General features: G+C 41.1%; 1 protein-coding gene across 1 annotated transcript; it reads left to right on the top strand.

The window, feature by feature from the left end:
* Positions 1 to 1,417: 1,417 nt before the first annotated feature.
* LOC113569426 (chemokine-like receptor 1) lies at positions 1,418 to 19,187 on the top strand. The gene is given in 5 exon segments (XM_035525951.1): positions 1,418 to 1,544; positions 2,238 to 2,532; positions 2,534 to 3,049; positions 18,406 to 18,634; positions 19,146 to 19,187. Coding segments are annotated over 5 exon segments (1,209 nt in total).
* The last annotated feature ends 909 nt before the right edge of the window (positions 19,188 to 20,096 follow it).

Below are 20,096 nucleotides of genomic sequence, written 5' to 3'. Positions count from 1 at the left end.
TTGTGAGACGCCATTACTCTCATTGGACTACCCAACCAATGTTATGCCTGCACAGTTTAATACTAAGTACCTCCTACTTGTTTTATTCCTTCACAGATGAAGATTCCATTTGTTTAGTTCAGATATTTTCAGTTTTACATGCGTCTTGTGAGTATCAAACCATTTCAAAATGTACCGATCTTGTCTTTAGGTAGGACATGAATTAAATATTGAAATACTAGCCTAGAAGTTTACTGCTTTTTTGGAAGCAAAGATGAAAAAAACGAGAAAGTGTCAGTCTTGAATGTCTGGTTCGGTCACCTTAACTGAGCTGAAATGCACTCTGTCAAAGCATATCCAGACATAATGAAAGTGAAGGGGAGGCTGGAGAGGACTCCAAATTATTCTATAAGGAAGTGTGCCACGTTGTTTATGTATTGTGGCATGATATGGAAGAAAAGTGCTGGAGCTACCTCTGACAAGCTTAGTTGAGGAATTTAAATGTGTTAAGTGATGTCATTGGACGAGTGCTATGTGGAAAATCAGGCCTTAGGTCAGAAGATACCTGGAAAGCAAAGAAAGCAAGAAGGCAAATGATGGCTAGTTTTATTTGTGAGCAGAAATTGGATGCAAGGCACACAGCAGCAGCATCGCAAGGAAAGCAATGCCAATGGCTTCACTGGGAAAGTGGAGAAAAGGAAAATCACCTGGCAAGAGCTGTGGGATGTGGATGCGAATTGCATCAACTTTTTGCTTGGAGCAACTTGCAACATCCTCCCAACTCTCCAAAACCTGGGACAGTGGGGAGGCAAAGACATTAAGTGTAAATGATGTGCAAGTTGGCACACTGAAGCATATTTTAACAGTGTGTAAGGTTAGCTTGTCACAGGGTTCCTATACATGGAGACACAATCAACTGCGTAGTGTATAGGAGTATTTATTTGATAGTAAGTGCCCAGACTTGATCATGTTGCCAAGTGGTATAAGTAATAAAGGGAATAAGTTTGTGTGAGAGGGATGATGTGGTGAAGCGTACACAAGCAATCTGGAAATTATTTGTAGATGTATGTAAAAAAGTACAGGTCCCACAGTGTTCTGCGTTAAGTATGCTGAGGCCAGACATGGTGTTGTATTCTGAAAGTAAATGGATAGTTTTTTATTCAGTTCCATTTGAAGATGCAGTGGATGAAGGTTTTGAAAAGGAAAATGCTGAAGTACACAGACTTGGTGGCTGAGGTGAGCGAATGCATGTTTGCAGGTGCTTATAAGACCAGTAGAGACAGGTGTCAAAGGATGTGTAGATGTCTGCCACATCACTGCTTGTACAGTTCAGCCTTTGAAGCCATAAATTTATAGAAACTGTAAAGGAGTTATCATAAGTAGCTGAAAGGGCTAGTCAGTAGTTGTGGAGGAGGAGAGCTCAGTCTGGATTGGGGTAATGCACCCTAAAGTTGGAGTGGCTGAGGTTGTCATGTCATTGTGTAAAGTGGTAGATCCAGATGGAACTGGTGGCATGGAGCAGGTATTAACGGTGCTGGCTCTAGTCATTGTGGAGGCCAGGATGGGTCTGAGCATGGCACTGAGCATGCATTAATGATGGCAGTGGGGCTGAGTATGGACTTAGTTGCTGGGAAGGCCATCATGGCTCTTACGGGTTGTGATTATTAGTGGCATAGTGCTTAAAGAGGTGCAACTGGTTTAAAGTGAGCTTGGAAGGGAGTGAGGCTGGGACACCAAACCTCACTTTTGAGCCTTCGGGCTTAATTTAATGAAAAAATGGTTATCCTGTGTATATGAAACATATAAACTCTAAGAGCTCATTTACTTATCTACATATCAACTGAATAGAATATCTAAACAGTAGAAGAGTTATAATTTTTATAATTTTTTATTTTATATTAGTTTTATCCTTATAGAGAAGTGAGTCCTTCTGAGAACTATCATTTTGACTAGTGCTATTCTTAGGCTTTATTTTAACAGCACAAAAATTCAGTGCAAGAACTACCTGGAGTTTTTAAACACAAGTTTAAGATACTGAATGATGGACACACGTGCCACTTTAAACATTCACTATTCAGGAGCAGCATTAATCCTATTTAATTTAGGATTAATCCTCACAGGGGTCTTGCTCTTTTTGTTATCTTAATCTTTATAGTTTACAGCTCATTATCAAAACTCATCTAGGAAATGAAGTCATTAAAAGAGGTTTTTGTTGTAAATCAGAATAACTACATTTTCTGTTTCTGTTTGCTGTACAGAATCAAGAGACATCATGAATTCTATCGAAGTGACACAAACTGACTATTATTACTATGACTACCCCAACACAACAGATACCCCAACATTGTCTTCACCATCATGCAGAGATGCGATGTGTGTGATCTTAGCAACAGCCAATGTGATCATCTTTGTGCTGGGTGTCACTGGAAATGGTCTGGTGATTTGGATCTCTGGATTTAGGATGAAGATCTCGGTCAACACAACCTGGTACCTCAGCCTGGCCGTGTCTGACTTCCTGTTCTGTGCCTTCCTGCCATTTATGTCGTCTACTTGGTAAAGGCGACTGGGTCTTTGGGCTCTTCTTGTGCAAGCTCCAGTCCTTCATTATGTTCGTTAACATGTTCAGCAGCATCTTCCTCCTCATCATCATCAGCGTGGACCGCTGTGTGGTTGTTAGGTTTCCCGTGTGGGCGCAGAACCAGCGCACTGTAAAAAAGGCCTCTGTGATAGTCATGCTGGCTTGGATTGTCTCAGCACTGCTTAGCACACCATCAGCCATTTACCGGAACATCAAGGAAGATCACATGACTTCAATAAAAACATGTTACTACAGATACACAGATGTTAAAAATCAAGACCATATTGCCATTGTAGTGTGCCAATTCATTTTTGGATTTGTGATCCCGTTCCTGGTCATCGTCACCTGTTATGCTGTCATCATCCAAAAGCTGAAGACCAACCAGATGGTAAAGTCCAAAAAGCCATTTAGGATCATGACAGTGCAGCTTGTTGGCTTTTTTATCTGCTGGTTTGCATTTCACACTGTTGCTTTCATGGAACTTGACACTAAATATCACAGTCTTGTTCCCACTGGACAAAAAATTTCTGCCGCTCTATCCACTGCAAACAGCTTTATATGTGTCTTGTGTATGTTTTTCTCTGTCATGAAGAATATCAAACAATTAGGTAAAAAACAATGTGTAAATATTTCTATTTGCTAATGCAATTTTGCCTCTTGAAGAACTCACTCATGTTATCTTTGTCTAGAGTAGTCTTGTTTTATATGGAAAACATCTGTATTTATTTACTTAAAAAGCACAGTCAGTTCGGGGACATGAAACATTTCTACAGTTCATATTTTTCTGCAAATTACAATTTATTGTACAACCAAAGCTCAAGTATTGCATTAAACTCTGTATGGCCTATAAAATACTGGTGTGTTACTGTTTACTGGAATTGGAACAATTTAGACATATTTTATACATTCTATCATTGTTTGCTCTTATAGGCTTTACTATTGTAATATGTGGCAGGCTAGAGTTTGAAAAAGCAACATGAAACTTATATAATGGAATAATGAATAAATAACATTAAAAACCAGTAAGACCAGTATGAACAATTACTCCCCTAAAGGTTAATTAGTTTCATTAAATACCACTAAACGCACAACTAGAGCACAATACCACAAGGTTACTATAAAATATCATCAAAAACCAACAGAATCAAATACATTACTGAACAAGAACTACTACCAACAACACATACCATTAGACTGTCACAGCAGACCAAAAGGAATCCAATAATATCCACTAAGAACTGCTAATCCCTAAAGGACTCTAATGTTTTATCTGCAGGGATCTTGTGCAATAAATGGGAAGTGCTAAATTTCTGGAAAAAAACAAATCAAAACACTCAAGTTATAAAACAAACAAACAAACAAAAAAAGATTCATGTATAGTTTCCCAGTAGTTAGTCACTGAAAGTTGAAGAAAGTTTTTTAATCAACACACACTGGCTCTGACACAATCACACTGCCAGGATGATCTATTTCAGTTTTCAGCCATTCTTCCCAGTTATTTCATTTTGCCACAGTCTTATTTTGATTTTATTAACCAACCAGTGCTAATAATATAACACATGGAATAATTAGTATGCACTCATGAATATTTAGCATTTGTCCAAGTCTATCAATCTTGTTGTGACCCTTATCAGTTATTGGAAAGTTAAGAAGATTTTGATAAATGTATAGTTCCTGTGACGTCGGAGGCTAGGCAGGACGCAGGAACGAGCCGAGTGTGACAAAGTGACGTTTACTGACACGAACAACAGCCATGGTAGCACACAGGCTAACGCAAGATTAATCACCGACAACATCCATTACTAAAAAAGAGATTTATATACACTCACGATAATGACACAAAATGAGGAGCGGGTGTGAAACACGGGGAGGGCGTGGCCATACGAACAAACACATACACACACACGCACACACGCACGAGGGGCCGTACCGTGACAGTTCCGGTACTGTCGTTTTCAGTAACACACACTGTTTCTCAGACAATCATACTGCCAGGCACACTGACTAATTATTATTCACTGGCTGGTACATATCAGGTGTCTGAGTCTGTCCATCTTGTTGATACTCATCAGTTGTTATGGGAACGTTAAGAAAGCCAAATGTAAACAATGTGTGACAAGAAATAAAAAATGGAAACATGTCAATCTCAATTTTTTTGTTTGCAAACCATCAACCAACCATTTGTGATATATATATTAATCTATAATTTGTAATATATAATCCATAGTAATATATACTTTGTCCTAGTCAATTTGTTGATATGTTAAGAATTTTGAGAGTTTTTAGATTTGGTGTTAACTCTCTGTCTGATTAATCTTTAACTTATAAAGAACTTTTAGATATTTTATCTTTATCACAACAAGACGCCACAGGCTTTGGCAGAAAATTGCTGAGAAGAAGAAACATTTATTGCCAGCATTTATGTCAGCGGTATGATATTACAACAGTATTACTATTAAAACAGAAAACTCAGTGTAAGGAAATACCTTATTGTGTATTTGTTTTTGTGTATGTGCATTATTCATTTATGTTCAGTCTGTGAAAACATCAATGGAACTTATAAAGAATATACAGTCACAGCTCCCTTTAGGTACAACCACTTTATAAACTGGTCCATGTTATCAAGTCCATTTACCAAATAGACCTTTTTAGGTATCTGTTTCTCTGAATAGGCCCTACTTCTTGAGACTCTGCATAATTAGTTCTTCCTGATAAATAAAATAGTTAAAAAAGGTTTATGTTACACATCAGTCCTGCTCTTTAAAATCTATACTAGTTAACCACTAGAGGTCAGCAGGGACCACACAGTAGAGATAAACTGCATGGCTGTACTTGCCCTCAAAATGAAATCAAATAGATTAATAATATTATAAAAGTAGATATAAACAACTAATTGTTTTTACAGTGTCAGGCCTTTATATGAAACATTCTTTTTTTCAAGAAAGCTTGTTAACTGCATTAGCACCAGCAGGCAGAGATAAAGGCTCGTATATTCTGTATTACATATGTACCCATAAGTAGCATGAATTATGTACAACACCGACACATACAGTATATGATGTGTAATATCAGTCATTTTGCAGGCATTAATAAAGGAAAATTATGATTACACCTATATTTACATTTTATGTTTCTATTACATTTTGTACTTTATTACATTTTGAAGTATAAAAGCATTACACTAATGGTGAAAATAAGAAAACACTAGTGATCTCCTGAGCATCTTGCAGTGTGAGGCCTTGGGACTGTGCACAGGACTGTGTTAATACACAAGTGTAACACTGGGCTCAACACTCTGTATAAAAATAATGTTATTAGTCTGTGCAGTCATTCACTTTACCAAGCTCTGACTGTGTGAGAAGGTGCAGCATCACATTTGGTTATATAAAGAGAGATCAGCCCAAACACAGCAGCGGTGTTGGGGAAGAGAAGAGAGATCAGCCCAAACGCAGCAGCAGTATTGGGGAAGAGAAGAGAGATCAGCCCAAACACAGCAGCAGTGCTGGGGAAGAGAAGAGAGATCAGCCCAAACACAGCAGCAGTATTGGGGAAGGGAAGCAGACACTAAACTGAATACACCCAATCAAATCTACTACTTGTGATGAATTACTACTTCTGGCAATTGATGGGAGAGAACATTATTCTAGTATCAAGTGTAAACAATCCCACACAATTCACATACTTCAGTTAATCATTGTAATTAGACAAGACTTATACATAGAGGAACTGCGTATTAATTGTTTAGGAAAATGAAGTCATGCTGGAGAGACCCAACGATGTTTTCAAAGAAGTCATTGCAGTTTTTGACAGAAGTGAACACTGATGTTTCACTTTTGCGATAAACCAGATGTGGTGTATTTGCAAAATCCTAATTTTTCATGACACCTATCTAAAGTGCCCTATGCCTCTTCATTTCTATGAATCTCCTGATTTTTTCACAACCTTCCCATCCTCCTGCAGTGTGAAGTGTGTGAGCTACAAAACTTTCCCACACTGTTCTTCATGTTGCTGCCACTTTCTACAGTCGGATTCTCTAGCTGGACAGTGTTTCTTTGGCTGATTTGGTGTCCTTGATCTCTCCCTGAATGTATTTGCTTGTTGTGACCTTTGCCCTTTTTTCCTCTTATGTCATCCATGTTTCATGTGTTGTCTCCCACTGTACTGTCACTATTCACTATTGCTTGCTTGAAATGTAGAGTTAAACACAAGCTTGTTGCTTCTTATATTAGTAAAAGTGCAACAATTTACCAATTTAAGAATGCAGAATACAAGAAACGCGCAGGAAACTACTATAAAAACAGTAATGTGTTTTGATTAGAGGTGTATGAATGTACTCATTAAAGAATTACTAGCAGCTTCATGACTCTGACTTTAGAAAGGCCATAAGAGGGTTATGATGAATCTCAGTGTCCACTATGTAACACCTTCCACCATTGAGACACCTGCCCGTCATACCTGTGGGAGTTGATACCTGATCTCAGTCATTAGTAGGGATGTGCACATACTTTTGACCATGTAGTGGTCAAAAAAATTATTTATTGATTAAATTTTAATTTGGATTAAGATGGCGCCGGTGAGGTCGGATGCCGTCACGACTGCTCTGTCCACACCTGGCACTTTTTTCACTCTTTTTGCTCTTCCCACTACCCCTGGAGCGATTAGTGAACTGCAGAACATTCGTCCAGACGGACTGTTTATTGGCGCTGGAGACTTCAACCACACAAATCTCAAGTCAGTACTGCCTAAATTCCATCAACATGTGAACTTTGCAACGAGAGGAGCGAACACGCTGGATCTCGTTTACACAAACATTTCCGGCGTGTACCGGGCGGAGCCCCGCCCCCACCTCGGATACTCTGAACATATGTCTGTAATGTTGATTCCTGCATATAGACCGATCGTCAGATGCTCAAAACCGCTTCTGAAGCAGGTGAGAACCTGGCCAGCAGGAGCCATCTCTGCTCTTCAGGACTGTTTTGAGCACATGACTTGGATCACGTTCAAGGAGGCTGCTACTGACGGTGGCACTGTTAACCTGGAAGAGTACACAGCATCAGTGACAGCAAGTGTATTGATGATGTTACTGTCTCCAAGACGATCACCACACGCCCCAAACAGAAGCCATGGATGACTGCTGAGGTGCGTATGCTACTGAGGACCCGTGACTCAGCCTTCAGAACAGGTGACAGAGAGGCTCTCAGGAAAACAAGAGCCAAACTGTCACGTGCAATCAGGAAAGCAAAGTGTGCACACGCACAGAGGATCCATGGACACTTCAAAGACGCTGGTGACACACGGCGCATGTGGGAGGGCATTCAGGCCATTACTAACTACAGGAAAACACCACTTCCTTGGGCAGTGATGCCATCCTCCCAGATACGCTGAATGACTTCTATGCACAGTTTGAAGCGCAGAACAACGTTGCAGCAGAAAAGTCCATCCCTCCACAAAATGACCAGGTGCTGTGCCTGATGGCGGCTGATGTGAGGCGTACTCTGCATGGAGTTAACCCACGGAAAGCTGCTGGACCAGACAACATCCCGGGTCATGTGCTCAGAGAATGTGCTGACCAGCTTGCAGATGTCCTGACAGACATCTTCAATATCTCTCTGAGCTGCGCCATGGTCCCAACATGCTTCAAGACCACCACCATCGTCCCCGTGCCTAAGAAGCCCACGATGTCGTGTCTCAATGACTACCGTCCCATCGCACTCACATCCATCATCATGAAGTGCTTCGAGAGACTCGTCATGAGACACATCAAGACCCAGCTTCCCCCTTCTCTGGACCCCCTGCAGTTCACGTACCACCCCAACCGCTCTACACATGATGCCATCTCTACCACACTTCATCTGGCACTCACACATCTGGATAAAAAGGGCACCTATGTAAGAATGCTGTTCATAGACTTCAGTTCAGCATTCAACACCATTGTTCCTCAGCATCTGATTGGAAAGTTGAGCTTACTGGGCTTGAACACCTCCCTCTGCAACTGGATCCTGGATTTCTTGACTGGTAGACCTCAGTCAGTCCAGATTGGGAGCAGTACTTCCAAGACCACCACACTGAGTACTGGTGCTCCCCACGGTAGCGTACTCAGCCCTCTGCTGTTCACACTGCTGACTCATGACTGTGCAGCGATGCACAGTTTGAATCACATCATCAAGTTTGCTGATGACACGACCGTGGTGGGTCTCATCAACAAATACAACGGGTCAGCATACAGAGAGGAGGTGCGAGAACTGGTGAGAACTGGTGTAAGGTCAAGAACCTGTATCTGAATGTTGACAAGACAAAAGAAATGGTTGTTGACTTCAGGAGAGCAAGGCAAGATCACTCCCCGCTTGCCATCAACGGCTCCTCAGTGGAGATTGTCGAGAACATCAAGTTCCTTGGTGTTCACATAGCGGAGAACCTCACCTGGACCCTGAACACCCATTCCATCACCAAGAGAGACCAGCAACGTCTTTACTTCCTTCGGAAGCTGAAGGAAGTCCATCTCCCATCACCCATCCTCACTACCTTCTACAGAGGTACTGTAGAGTGCATACTGAGCAGCTGCATCGTTACCTGGTCTGGGAACTGCACCGCCTTTGACCGCAAGACCCTCCAAAGAATAGTGAGAACAGCTGAGAAGATCATTGGGGTCTCTCTTCCCTCCATCACGAACATCTACATAACACGCTGCATCCGGAAAGCCACCAACATTGTGAAAGACCCCACACACCCCTCACATGAACTGTTCACCCTTTTGCCATCTGGAAGAAGTTATCGCAGCATCCAGTCCCGCACCTCCAGACTATGCAACAGCTTCTTCCGAAAAGCAATTGGACTCCTGAACTCTGGCTAACTCCAATTCCAATTCAGATTCCAAAATGGGCACTTTTATACATGCTTATAGACAGTCACACACACACACACACACACACACACAAACACACACACACACAAACATACATACGTACATACATACATACATATTTATACACACACTCACACATTGTTTTGCATCGGACTAGTGCTGAAGTCAAACCTCGCACAAATAAACTATGCACTCCTGTTGCAGTCTTGCACATTATCCTACTTGCTGCTAGAGTACTGTACTAATCCAGCACTGTACTCTGAACTGTTATGGCTGCTACCGGTGACTGCTATGTTCAGGGTAGCATGTCACTGATTGCTATGCACAACTCGCTTTACATATGCCCAGTACTGTGTACTGTACTAAATAATTGCACTGTCTACTCATTTTGTATTTGTCCTGTCCTGTATTTATTATTGTTTATTTAATGTTTATTTAATGACATTTTGCACTATATTGGACTGTTTGCACTTGTGTAGCATGCTGTCTGTTGCACTGTTGTTTTTGTGTTGCACGATGGTCCTGGAGGAACATTGTCTCGTTTTTGTTGTGTACTTGTATATAGCTGAAATGACAATAAAAACCTCTTTGAACTCTTTGAACTTTGAACTTGATTTCTCCGCAGCCCTTCTCTCTACACCACGACGCGTATCTCATACAGCAGAGATGCTCTTATTCTCTTAATCTACATAGCACTCAAGCCATCTCTAACCCCGGACCCAAGATGGCCGACGGAGATCCTGAGGAAAAACAAAGGATGCAACGTGAGGAAAAGGCCTCGAGGGAAGTGAGCCGGCGTCAGGAACAGGCTGAGGGCTCGGGCACACCGAGCTCCCTTACCTAGCATTCTGCTTGCCAATGTCCAGTCTCTGGACAACAAGCTCGATGACCTCCGGGACAGCATAAAGTTCCAGAGGGACATTCGGGACTGCAATCTCCTCTGCTTCACCGAGTCGTGGCTGAACCCAACGGTACCGAACCACGCCATCCCACTGGCCAAGTTCTTCTCGGTTCACAGCATGGACAGGACAGCAGATTCGGGAAAGTCATGAGATGGTGGAGTATGTGTGATGGTAAACAACAGCTGGTGCAACAATGCCAATGTTGTTACTCTCGCCCGCTCCTACTCACCCAAAGTGGAGCTGCTCGCCCTCAAGTTTCGTCCTTTCTACCTTCCTCGGGAGTTCACTTCGGTCATCATCAACACCGTGAACATTCCACCTCAGGCCAAAATGGACACTGCACTGTGTGAACTTTATGAGGCTCCCACAGTTTCAGGCACAACACCAGTATGCTGCACTTATCATGGTGGGGGATTTTAACAATGCTAACCTCAAGCGTGCAGTGCCCAACCTTTACCAGCATGTAACCTTCCCCACCAGGGGAAATAGGACACCTGACCACTGCTACACACCGTACAAGGACAGCTACAAGGCACTAGCTCATCCACCGTTTGGCAAGTCGGACCACGCTGCCATCTTCCTCCTACCAAAATATAAACAACGGCTGAAACGGGATGCTCCGGTTCAGAGGGAGATCGCGCGATGGACAGACCAATCGATGGCCGCTCTGTAGGATGGTCTGCATGATGCAGAGTGGGACATGTTCCAGTGCAGCACTGATGATGTCAGCAAGTTTACGGAGGCAGTAGTGGGGTTTATTGGGAAACTGGTGGACGACACGATTCAAAGAGCCACCATCAAGAAGTTTTCCAACCAGAAACCCTGGTTGGACAAAACCATGCGCGAGGCTCTGAACTCTCACACTGCTGCCTACAATGCGGGGATCATCAGCAGGAACATGGTCGAGTACAAGTCTGCGGCATACGGAGTGCGCAGGGCGGTGAGGGAGGCAAAGCGGCGCTACGGGAGGAAACTAGAGTCACAGTTCCAGCAGAGTGGCTCTAGATCCCTGTGGCAGGGACTACGGACTACAAGAGCCCACCCTCCGGACTGAAGAGTGTGGATGAGTCTCTGGGGAATGAGCTAAACACATTCTTCTCTCACTTTGAGGCAACATCTAGCAGTGTTAATGCTAACAGCGCTTACGCTAACAATATTCTATAGGCGCAGCCAACGGCGCATGCACAGAGCCCACCATAGAACAGCGCTCCCTCATCATCATGGAGAGTGACGTGAGAAGAGTGTTTATAAGGGTGAATACCAGGAAGGCGGTGCGACCAGATGGTATCTGTGGGAGAGTCCTCAAAGACTGCGCAGACCAGCTAGCCCCAGTATTCACCGACATGTTTAATCTCTACGTAACGCTCGGTACCGTCCCATCCAGCTTCAAGAGATTCACCATCGTCCCCGTCCCAAAGAAACCTCGACCTTCCGGCCGCAATGACTATCGCCCTGTTGCCTTCACATCAGTCGTGATGAAGTGCTTTGAAAAGCTAGTCAGAGACTTCATCACCTTCACTGCCAGCCTCCATGGACCCAATGCAGTTTGCATATCGCCACAACCGCTCCACCGATGACGCAATTGCACATCTGCTCCACACCACACTGACCCACCTTCACAAAGGGAGGGGAAATTATGTTAAAATGCTTTTTGTCGACTACAGTTCAGCATTTAATACTATCATCCCTTCCCTACTCACTACTAAGTTGGGGGATCTAGGACTGCATATATCCCTGTGCGACTGGATCTCCAACTTCCTAACAGACAGACCACAATCAGTACGGGTGGGCAACTGCGTCTCATCCACCCTCACCCTCAGCACTAGAGCTCCTCAGGGTTGTGTTCTAAGCCCCCTGCTCTACTCACTGTACACCTACGACTGTACAGCCACTTCCAGCTCCAACATCACTGTCAAGTTTGCTGACGATACCGTCGTCATGGGCCTGATCTCGGACAACGATGAGAGGGCCTACCTGGAGGAGATTAAACACGTGGAAAACTGGTGCCAGGAAAATAATCTCCTCCTAAACGTCAGCAAGACAAAGGAGCTGCTTGTGGACTGCAGCAAGAAGCAGGAGTGGCACTACCAAGCTGTGAGGATCAATGGAACCACGATGGGGAGAGTAGATAGTTTCAGGTACCTTGGAATTCACATCTCGCAAGACCTGTCCTGGTCCCGCCACACCAACTCCCTGGCAAAGAAGGCTCGTCAGTGTCTTTACCACCTCAGACGCCTAAGAGACTTCAGACTGCCCTCCAAGGTACTGCGAAACTTCTACACCTGCACTATCGAGAGCATCCTCATGGGGAACATCACAGTCTGGTTTGGGAACAGCACCAAGCAGGACAGGCAAGCACTCCAAAGGGTGTTGCGTTCAGCAGAGCGCATCACACATACAGAACTTCCTGATCTGCAGACAAGCGGTGCCAGACCAAGGCCAGGAGGATTGTAAAGGATCCCACCCATCCTAACAGTAGGCTCTTCTCTCTGTTGAGGTCAGGGAAGTGCTTTTGCTCCCTGAAGACCAATAGAGAGAGACTGAAGAGGAGCTTCTTCCCACAGGCCATTTAGGCCCTGAATCAGGGAAACTTATTAACTGTGGGGATCACCACCACTATGCGACTCTAAATCTGTAAATTTGTAAGATGGAACTGTACATTGTGTACATACACATATCCATATATACATTGTATATTGTGTATATATATACATATATTGTACATACATTGTTAACATATTTTGTACATATATATAGATATATGTTTCCCTATGCACCCTCTTTTTTTTTTCTTAGTTTGGACAGAGCACTCTAAAACCATTTCACTGCAGGTTATATCGTGTACGACTATGTATGTGACAAATAAACCAAACTTGAAACTTGATTACATGTAAGTTTGATGTGATAACTTCCATTCAATTAATAACTTAGGCTTAAAAAAAAAACTGATTATAAAAATGTTGAGCAGGTTATTTTAACAATGTAACATAAGCACAGACACTGTGAGCAATATGTCATAATGACACAAAGACAGGAAAAGGACATACATGCTGTTTTAACAATTACATTGTAAATAGTTAGGGACTATGTGCTTATAAATAATTGTGTTGTCTATATAGAGTCAGGTTGTCTCACAGGATAACACAGAATTACACTGCATAAATAATTGAAAATATATTTTTTCTGAAGGAAATGAAATGTAGACTACAGTCCCAGTCATCCTTTTGCTGGAAGTGAGAGACTCCTCATGAGGGTGATTTAAATTTCCACAGGGAGCTTGGAAGTGATTGCATGAATGTCATGTTGGAAGAACAGAACACCATCATGAGTCTTGGTGAAAAAGAGATGGGAATCCATATATTCTTGCAGCTTCCAGCAGGGTCTGTCATTCATTTTTGCTTTTGTTTTAACAGTTGTTTAAAAGTAACTTAAGTAGTCAGTTAAAGCATGCATATATTTAAAGATACATTTATACCACAATAAGGTAATGAAAGGATTTTCAATCTAACTGGTCTTTTTAGATGGACAATTTATTTGGATTGTATTTGTTATATATTTATCCAATCAGTTACTTTTAATTTTAACATTTTTATCACACTTGTCAAGACTCACCTCATTTAGAAGTAATTCAGCACATCCAATGCAGTACTGTTATGTGATAACCCATTTAGGAAGATACACTGGTTTGGATGACTGGTCTTTATAGGCACACAAAAAAGCAGATACGATATGAGTTGTTTACAATAAGCTTAACTACACTAGATTGACTTTAGATGTCTAAAGGAATTGTTATATCAAATTGAGCCGCTACCTGTCACGCTCCAGCTCTATGTATGCCAGAGCTTAGACTCACATAAATGCAGTTCCAGAACTAACTACTCTTTAAGTAGGTAATATTCCAGTTGAATAAAAAAAAAAATGTATGTGGTAAATACACTCTGGGTTTCTAAGTACTTGAACTGAAGGTAAGGAGTTAGACCTGTCTCTGATTATGGTCTAGAGTTCTGACCTTTTCTTATGGATACAAATGAAGACTAGTCTTGATAATAATCTTGATCAAGAACTAAGACAGAATCAGATCATTTAATCCAGCTCCGGATTGGAAATATTTTAGTCCAAAAAATGCAAGTTCTGATGCTCAGGCACACTGTAAATATATTTTGTACTCTGCATAGTCATGCTTTCATTCTGCAGTTCCTCTAGATTGTGTATATGTCATGATTAATGAACTGTAATGGTCTTGTTACATAATACATTTTAGTGTTTTACTTTTGTTGTCTGAAGACATTCATTGCTGGATTTTGTTTAGCATGCATTAGATTTACAATAAAAACCTTCTGCAAATGCATCATATAGCTTTGTGTGTGTGTGTGTGTGTGTGTGTGTGTGTGTGTGTGTGTGTGTGTGTGTGTTGTTAAGGGGAGTATGGTGGTGGCTGGAGACGTTAGTTGATCTAACTGATAAGATGTGAATCATTTTTATCTCTCTCTTTTAGCTCTAGCACTGTGTGACTCCTCTAGTGCCAATTACCCAACAGAACAGTGGAGGCACTGCAGCAGACAGTGGTAGGTGGAGGGGGAGTGTGACTATGTGGTTTGCAACACCTTCTTTCCATCCAAAACTATATTCAGCTCAGCAAGGAACTCAATGACATGAAGCTTTACTAACACGAAAAGGTTTTCCATTACAGACATTAAAACCACGAATTCTACATCAAAGTGTCAAACAGACAGTTGCATTTAAGAAATGTATATTTAAGAAATTGCATTATTGTATATTTCATGTGTATTTTGCATATATTTTGCATATGTGAGATACTCCTTTTGTATTACACAGGAACTCCCAACCAATGTTATGCCTGCACAGTTTAATACCATCAGAATCAGAATCAGAAGCACTTTATTTGGCCAAGTATGTGTATACACATACAAGGAATTTGTATTGGTCAGTGCACACATGTATGATGTAACCTACTAAAACCAATTGGACAGCACATATACCACAACACAATTTAACTATAACAGAAAGAAAGACAAAATATTAAATAAAGCAGAATATAGAAAAAGGAATAGGTAAACAATAAAAATAAAACTTAGAGTTACAAGAACTAAGGATATCTATACATGTGAGATATGTATATTAACATATATATTAGAAAAATAATAGAGTAGTATGAACATTGAATACTAACATATTGTGCAGTTGTGCAAAATAAGCATACCACAGGATGCATACCACATACAAAGTTTGTAAGTTCAGTTTTAAAGTGCAAAATGTCCACTGTCGTTGAAGAGTGCTACAGCTCTGGGGAAAAAGCTGTTAGCATGTCTAGTAGTGCTGGCTCTGATAGCCCTGAGTCTTCCAGCAGAGGGCAGTGGCTGGAAAAGTTGATGTCCAGGATGAGAAGAGTCAGCAATTATTTTGCTGGCACGTTTCATCAACCTGCTGGTATAAATGTCCTGGAGTGGTGGCAGGCTACATCCGATGATCTTCTCTGCCTTCCTGATTATGTACTGGAGATTGGCTCGTTCCTGTGAGGTGGACAAACCAAACCAGATGGTTATAGATGTTTTAAGGACGGACTCGATTATCGCTATGTAGAACTGGATCATCAGACTCTGAGGCAAGTTGAATTTCTTTAACTGTCTTAGAAAGTACATTCTTTGCTGTGCTTTCTTAGTGATGGAGATTATGTTCTCCTCCCACTTCAGATCCCTGGAAATGGTAGTGCCCAGGAATTTGAGGGACTCCACAGTGGAAACCACAGGGACATTAATGATGAGGACAGGTAGGATGGGGGGGTGACGTCTAAAGTCGATCACCATCTCCACCGTCTTTTCTGTGTTCAGCAGCAAATGGTTGCTGCGGAACGACAAAACCACTTCCTTTCTGAATGCAGACTCCTCTCCATTGGTTATAAGACTGACCAGGGTGGTGTTGTCTGCAAACTTCAAGATTTTCACAGCTGGTACATTGGAAACACAGTCATTGGTATACAGATTAAAATGGAGAGGTGAAAGCATACAACCTTGTGGTGCTCCTGTGCTTAGGGTCTGAGGATCTGATGTGTGCTTCCCTAGTCGCACCTGCTGTTTCCTGTCGGTCAGGAAATCCAGGATCCACCTGCAGATGGAATCTGGCACCAACAGCTTGGATAGTTTAACCTGCAGCAACTCAGGCACTACAGTGTTGAACACCGAGCTGAAGTCCACAATCAGAACTCTAGCGTAGGTTCCAGGGCTGTCGAGGTGTTGAGGTGTTGTAGTATGAAGGTACTATGTACCTCCCACTCATTTTGTTTCTTCACATGAATTTGATTCCGTTCATTTGGTTCAGATATTTTCAGTTTTACATGTGTTGTACAAAGTACCAAAACATTCCAAAATGTAAAGACATTGTCTTTAAGTAGGACATGAATTAAATACTATTATGAAATACTGTCTGAGTACCACAAACAGAAGATGGCTGTTAACAGTGACTGGGTTGCTGTAAGACAGTATAGCAAACTGTGTGAACACTGCATGTAACACCTAGTAAGGAGATAATATGGAGAAAATGGAGATAAAGATGAGGAGGCACTGAAAATTAGATACGGACAGAAGAAAAAAGAAAGTCTTCCATCTATGGTTCTGTCCCCTTAACTGGATTGAAACTCACCCTGTCAAAGTATATCTTGACTAGTCAAAGTGAAGGGAAGATGCCCTGTCTAAACAAACACATTATATACACAAACTCATGAAATAGCTACATACTGACTGAACTGAATACCTAGACAGTAGAAGATAAAAATGTTTTATAATTATTTATTTTATATTTGTTTTACAATAGAATATAGAACTAGACGTTTCGCTAGTACTGTTTTAGGCTTGTTTGTAACAACAAAATAATTTTAACTACATGCAGTTTTTAACAGAATAAAAGAAAATTCACTTTAGAAGTACAGCTGATTTGAGCAGTCTCTATGTGGCTTGTAGGGACCATCAGTGGGAAGCACTGGACTCAGACGTCAGTGGGGATTAAATAAGTGGGAGCCAATGAAAAGCAGGTGTGTTTAAGAATCAATAAACTGGTGCCTGTGAGTGAGGAAGTGGAAGGAAGCTGAGACTGGTGTGATTTGTGTGAGAGTCCTGGCTGGCTACCGGCCCGAGCAAGACACTCAAATAATGCTGTTTCATAAAAATAAATAAATATACAAACCAAAAAGCCTTTTTATCACAGATCTCTGCCCATTTTAAGACAAGTTTAAGATGCCTTTAAATATCTAAATGCTGGACACACAGGTGTCACTACAAACATTCACTATTCAGCATCATCACAAATATTTAATTTAGGATTAATCCTCAATTTTAATGATTTTTGTTATCTTGCATTTTTGTACATTTTATAGGTCATTATCAAACCACATCTAGAGGGAAGTGAAGGAAGTCACTGCCAGACATTTTTGCTGTAAGTCAGCAGAACAACATTTTTCTGCTTTCTATTTGCTGAACAGAACCAAGAGGCACCATGAGCCCCACTGCAACAGCACAAGATAACAAGTACAGTGATTTCTATGATGGCACTACCACAAACCCAAAAATGCCTTCAGCATCATGCAGGTATGCAGTGTGTGTGATATTTGCAACAGCCAGTGTGGTATTTGGGTTGTTCTTGTGGAAGCTCCAGTCCTTCATCATGTTCATTAACATGTTTAACAGGAGATTTCTCTTCATCATCATCACCATGTACTGTCGTGTGGTCGGTATGTTTCCTGTGTGGGCGCAGAACCAGCGCACTGTAAAAAAGGCCTCTGTGATAGCAATGCTGGCTTGGATTGTCTCAGCACTGCGTAGCACACCATCAGCCATTTACTGGAACAGCAAGGAAGATCACATGACCTCAATTAAAATGTTACTACAGATACACAGATGTTAAAAATCAAGACCATATTGCCATTGTAGTGTGCTGATTCATTTTTGGATTTGTGATCCCATTCCTGGTCATCGTCACCTGTTATGCTGTCATTATCCGCAAGCTGAAGACCAACCAGATGGCAAATATCAAAAAACAGTTTAGGATCATGACATTTTCATGGAACTTGACACTAAATCTCACAGTCTTGTTCCCACTGGACAAACAATAGCTCAGATTCTAGCCACTGCAAACAGTTTTATGAACCCGTTTATTTATGCTTTCATGAGGAAGGATTTTAAGAGGACGTTTTATGCAATTCTGTTGAATATAAAGAGTGCAATTGAGGAGGAAGGAAGGAGCACAGTCCGAGGAACATCTATCACCAACTCAGGGAAGGCAGACTTTCAACTAATGTTTGAGGTGTCATGTGTGGGGTTTTTTGTCTGTCATGAAGATTATTAAACAATTAGCCAAAAAGAAAAAAAATTTGGAAAGGTTTTATATGTTTATGTAGTATTGTCTCTTACAACCTCAGTCATACTATTGAGTAATGTATGATCAAGAGTAGTCTTTGTTTTAGGGTAGTCCATGTTTATTTGGAAAACATTTTTTACTGAAAAAAGCACAGTCAGTTCAGGGAGAATAAAAGATTTGCACTGCTCATGTTTTTGTGCCAATTCTTTAACATCTCCAAAGTCACAATACTGTATGTTGACTGGTGCCTTCACAGTTATGAGCATGTTAAGAAGATATGCATCAAAAGACGAAATGTCTTGCATCATCCAAGTGGCATTTTTAAAATCAAGCCCACATGTTTACCTAATGCTTGTAATTTGATGAATTACAAAACAAATTCCACCAAAGGACAATATTAATGCTAAACATCTGGAGCTCAGGGCACAGTGGGTTTGGCACCCTCCTATGTCAATAGAGTATGGCAGAAAGAGCACCATCCCACATCTACAAGCAGTAGCCACTACAAAGTTACACAAACTCCAAGGCAACTCGCTGACAACACAGTGCAAAGGTGCAAACAAATCTGATAACACAAAGACACTCAGTGCTTCTGGGAATGGACTGTTATTCTGTCAAGGGTGGAGAACATACAAAGAATATTTGTTAAAAGAGTGTGTGTGGGGGGGGTTGTGGAGCAGGTGCGAGTTTAAAAGGAAATATTGAAGGAAACAAACAAAAAAATTGAAACAAACGTAACATTAATAATCCACAAAGCTGTTATACCACAACTGGGTTTTAAAACCGAGAAAAAACAGGATGTAATTACATATTGTCGTTTAGGATATTAAAGCTGTTAGAAGGCTATTTATTTGGAATATGTTTTTACATGTAGTCTTCTGTTTGTAAACAGATTTACCAAATAAAATGACCAGTGTTGATGTTAAAGGTGTATAATAAAATTATATAGTCACTATTTTCTTTTCTTTTTTTTAATGGCAACTGTGTATATACATTACTTTTTATCCACTCTGGTTTTCTAAGTCCTTGAACTGAAGGTAGGGAGTGAGACCTCTGTATCTGATTATGCTCGGGTTCTGACTACTTTTCTAATGGATGCAAATTATGTCTAGTCTTGATGATGATCTTGATGATTTAAAAATCAGCAACCAGCTCCAGATTGGATATATTTTAGTCCAAAAATATATTTTGTACACTGCATAGTAATGCTTTCATTCTGCTAGTGCCTGTAGAGTGTGTATGATGTGTATGATGATCTGAAGTGATTAATTAACTGCAATAGTCTTGTTGCATAATAAATATTATTGTTTGCTATTTTAATTTTAAATCACATATACATTTTTACAGTAGCTAAGATAATATGTAATCTTCAGGAAGGTCCATAGGTTGTGCTTAGTCTTTAATTAAC

Source organism: Electrophorus electricus, chromosome 5, assembly GCF_013358815.1.
Source record: "Electrophorus electricus isolate fEleEle1 chromosome 5, fEleEle1.pri, whole genome shotgun sequence".
Lineage (NCBI taxonomy): Eukaryota > Metazoa > Chordata > Actinopteri > Gymnotiformes > Gymnotidae > Electrophorus > Electrophorus electricus.
Note: the sequence above shows the minus strand (reverse complement) of the source record. Positions and strands in the feature narration are given on the sequence as shown.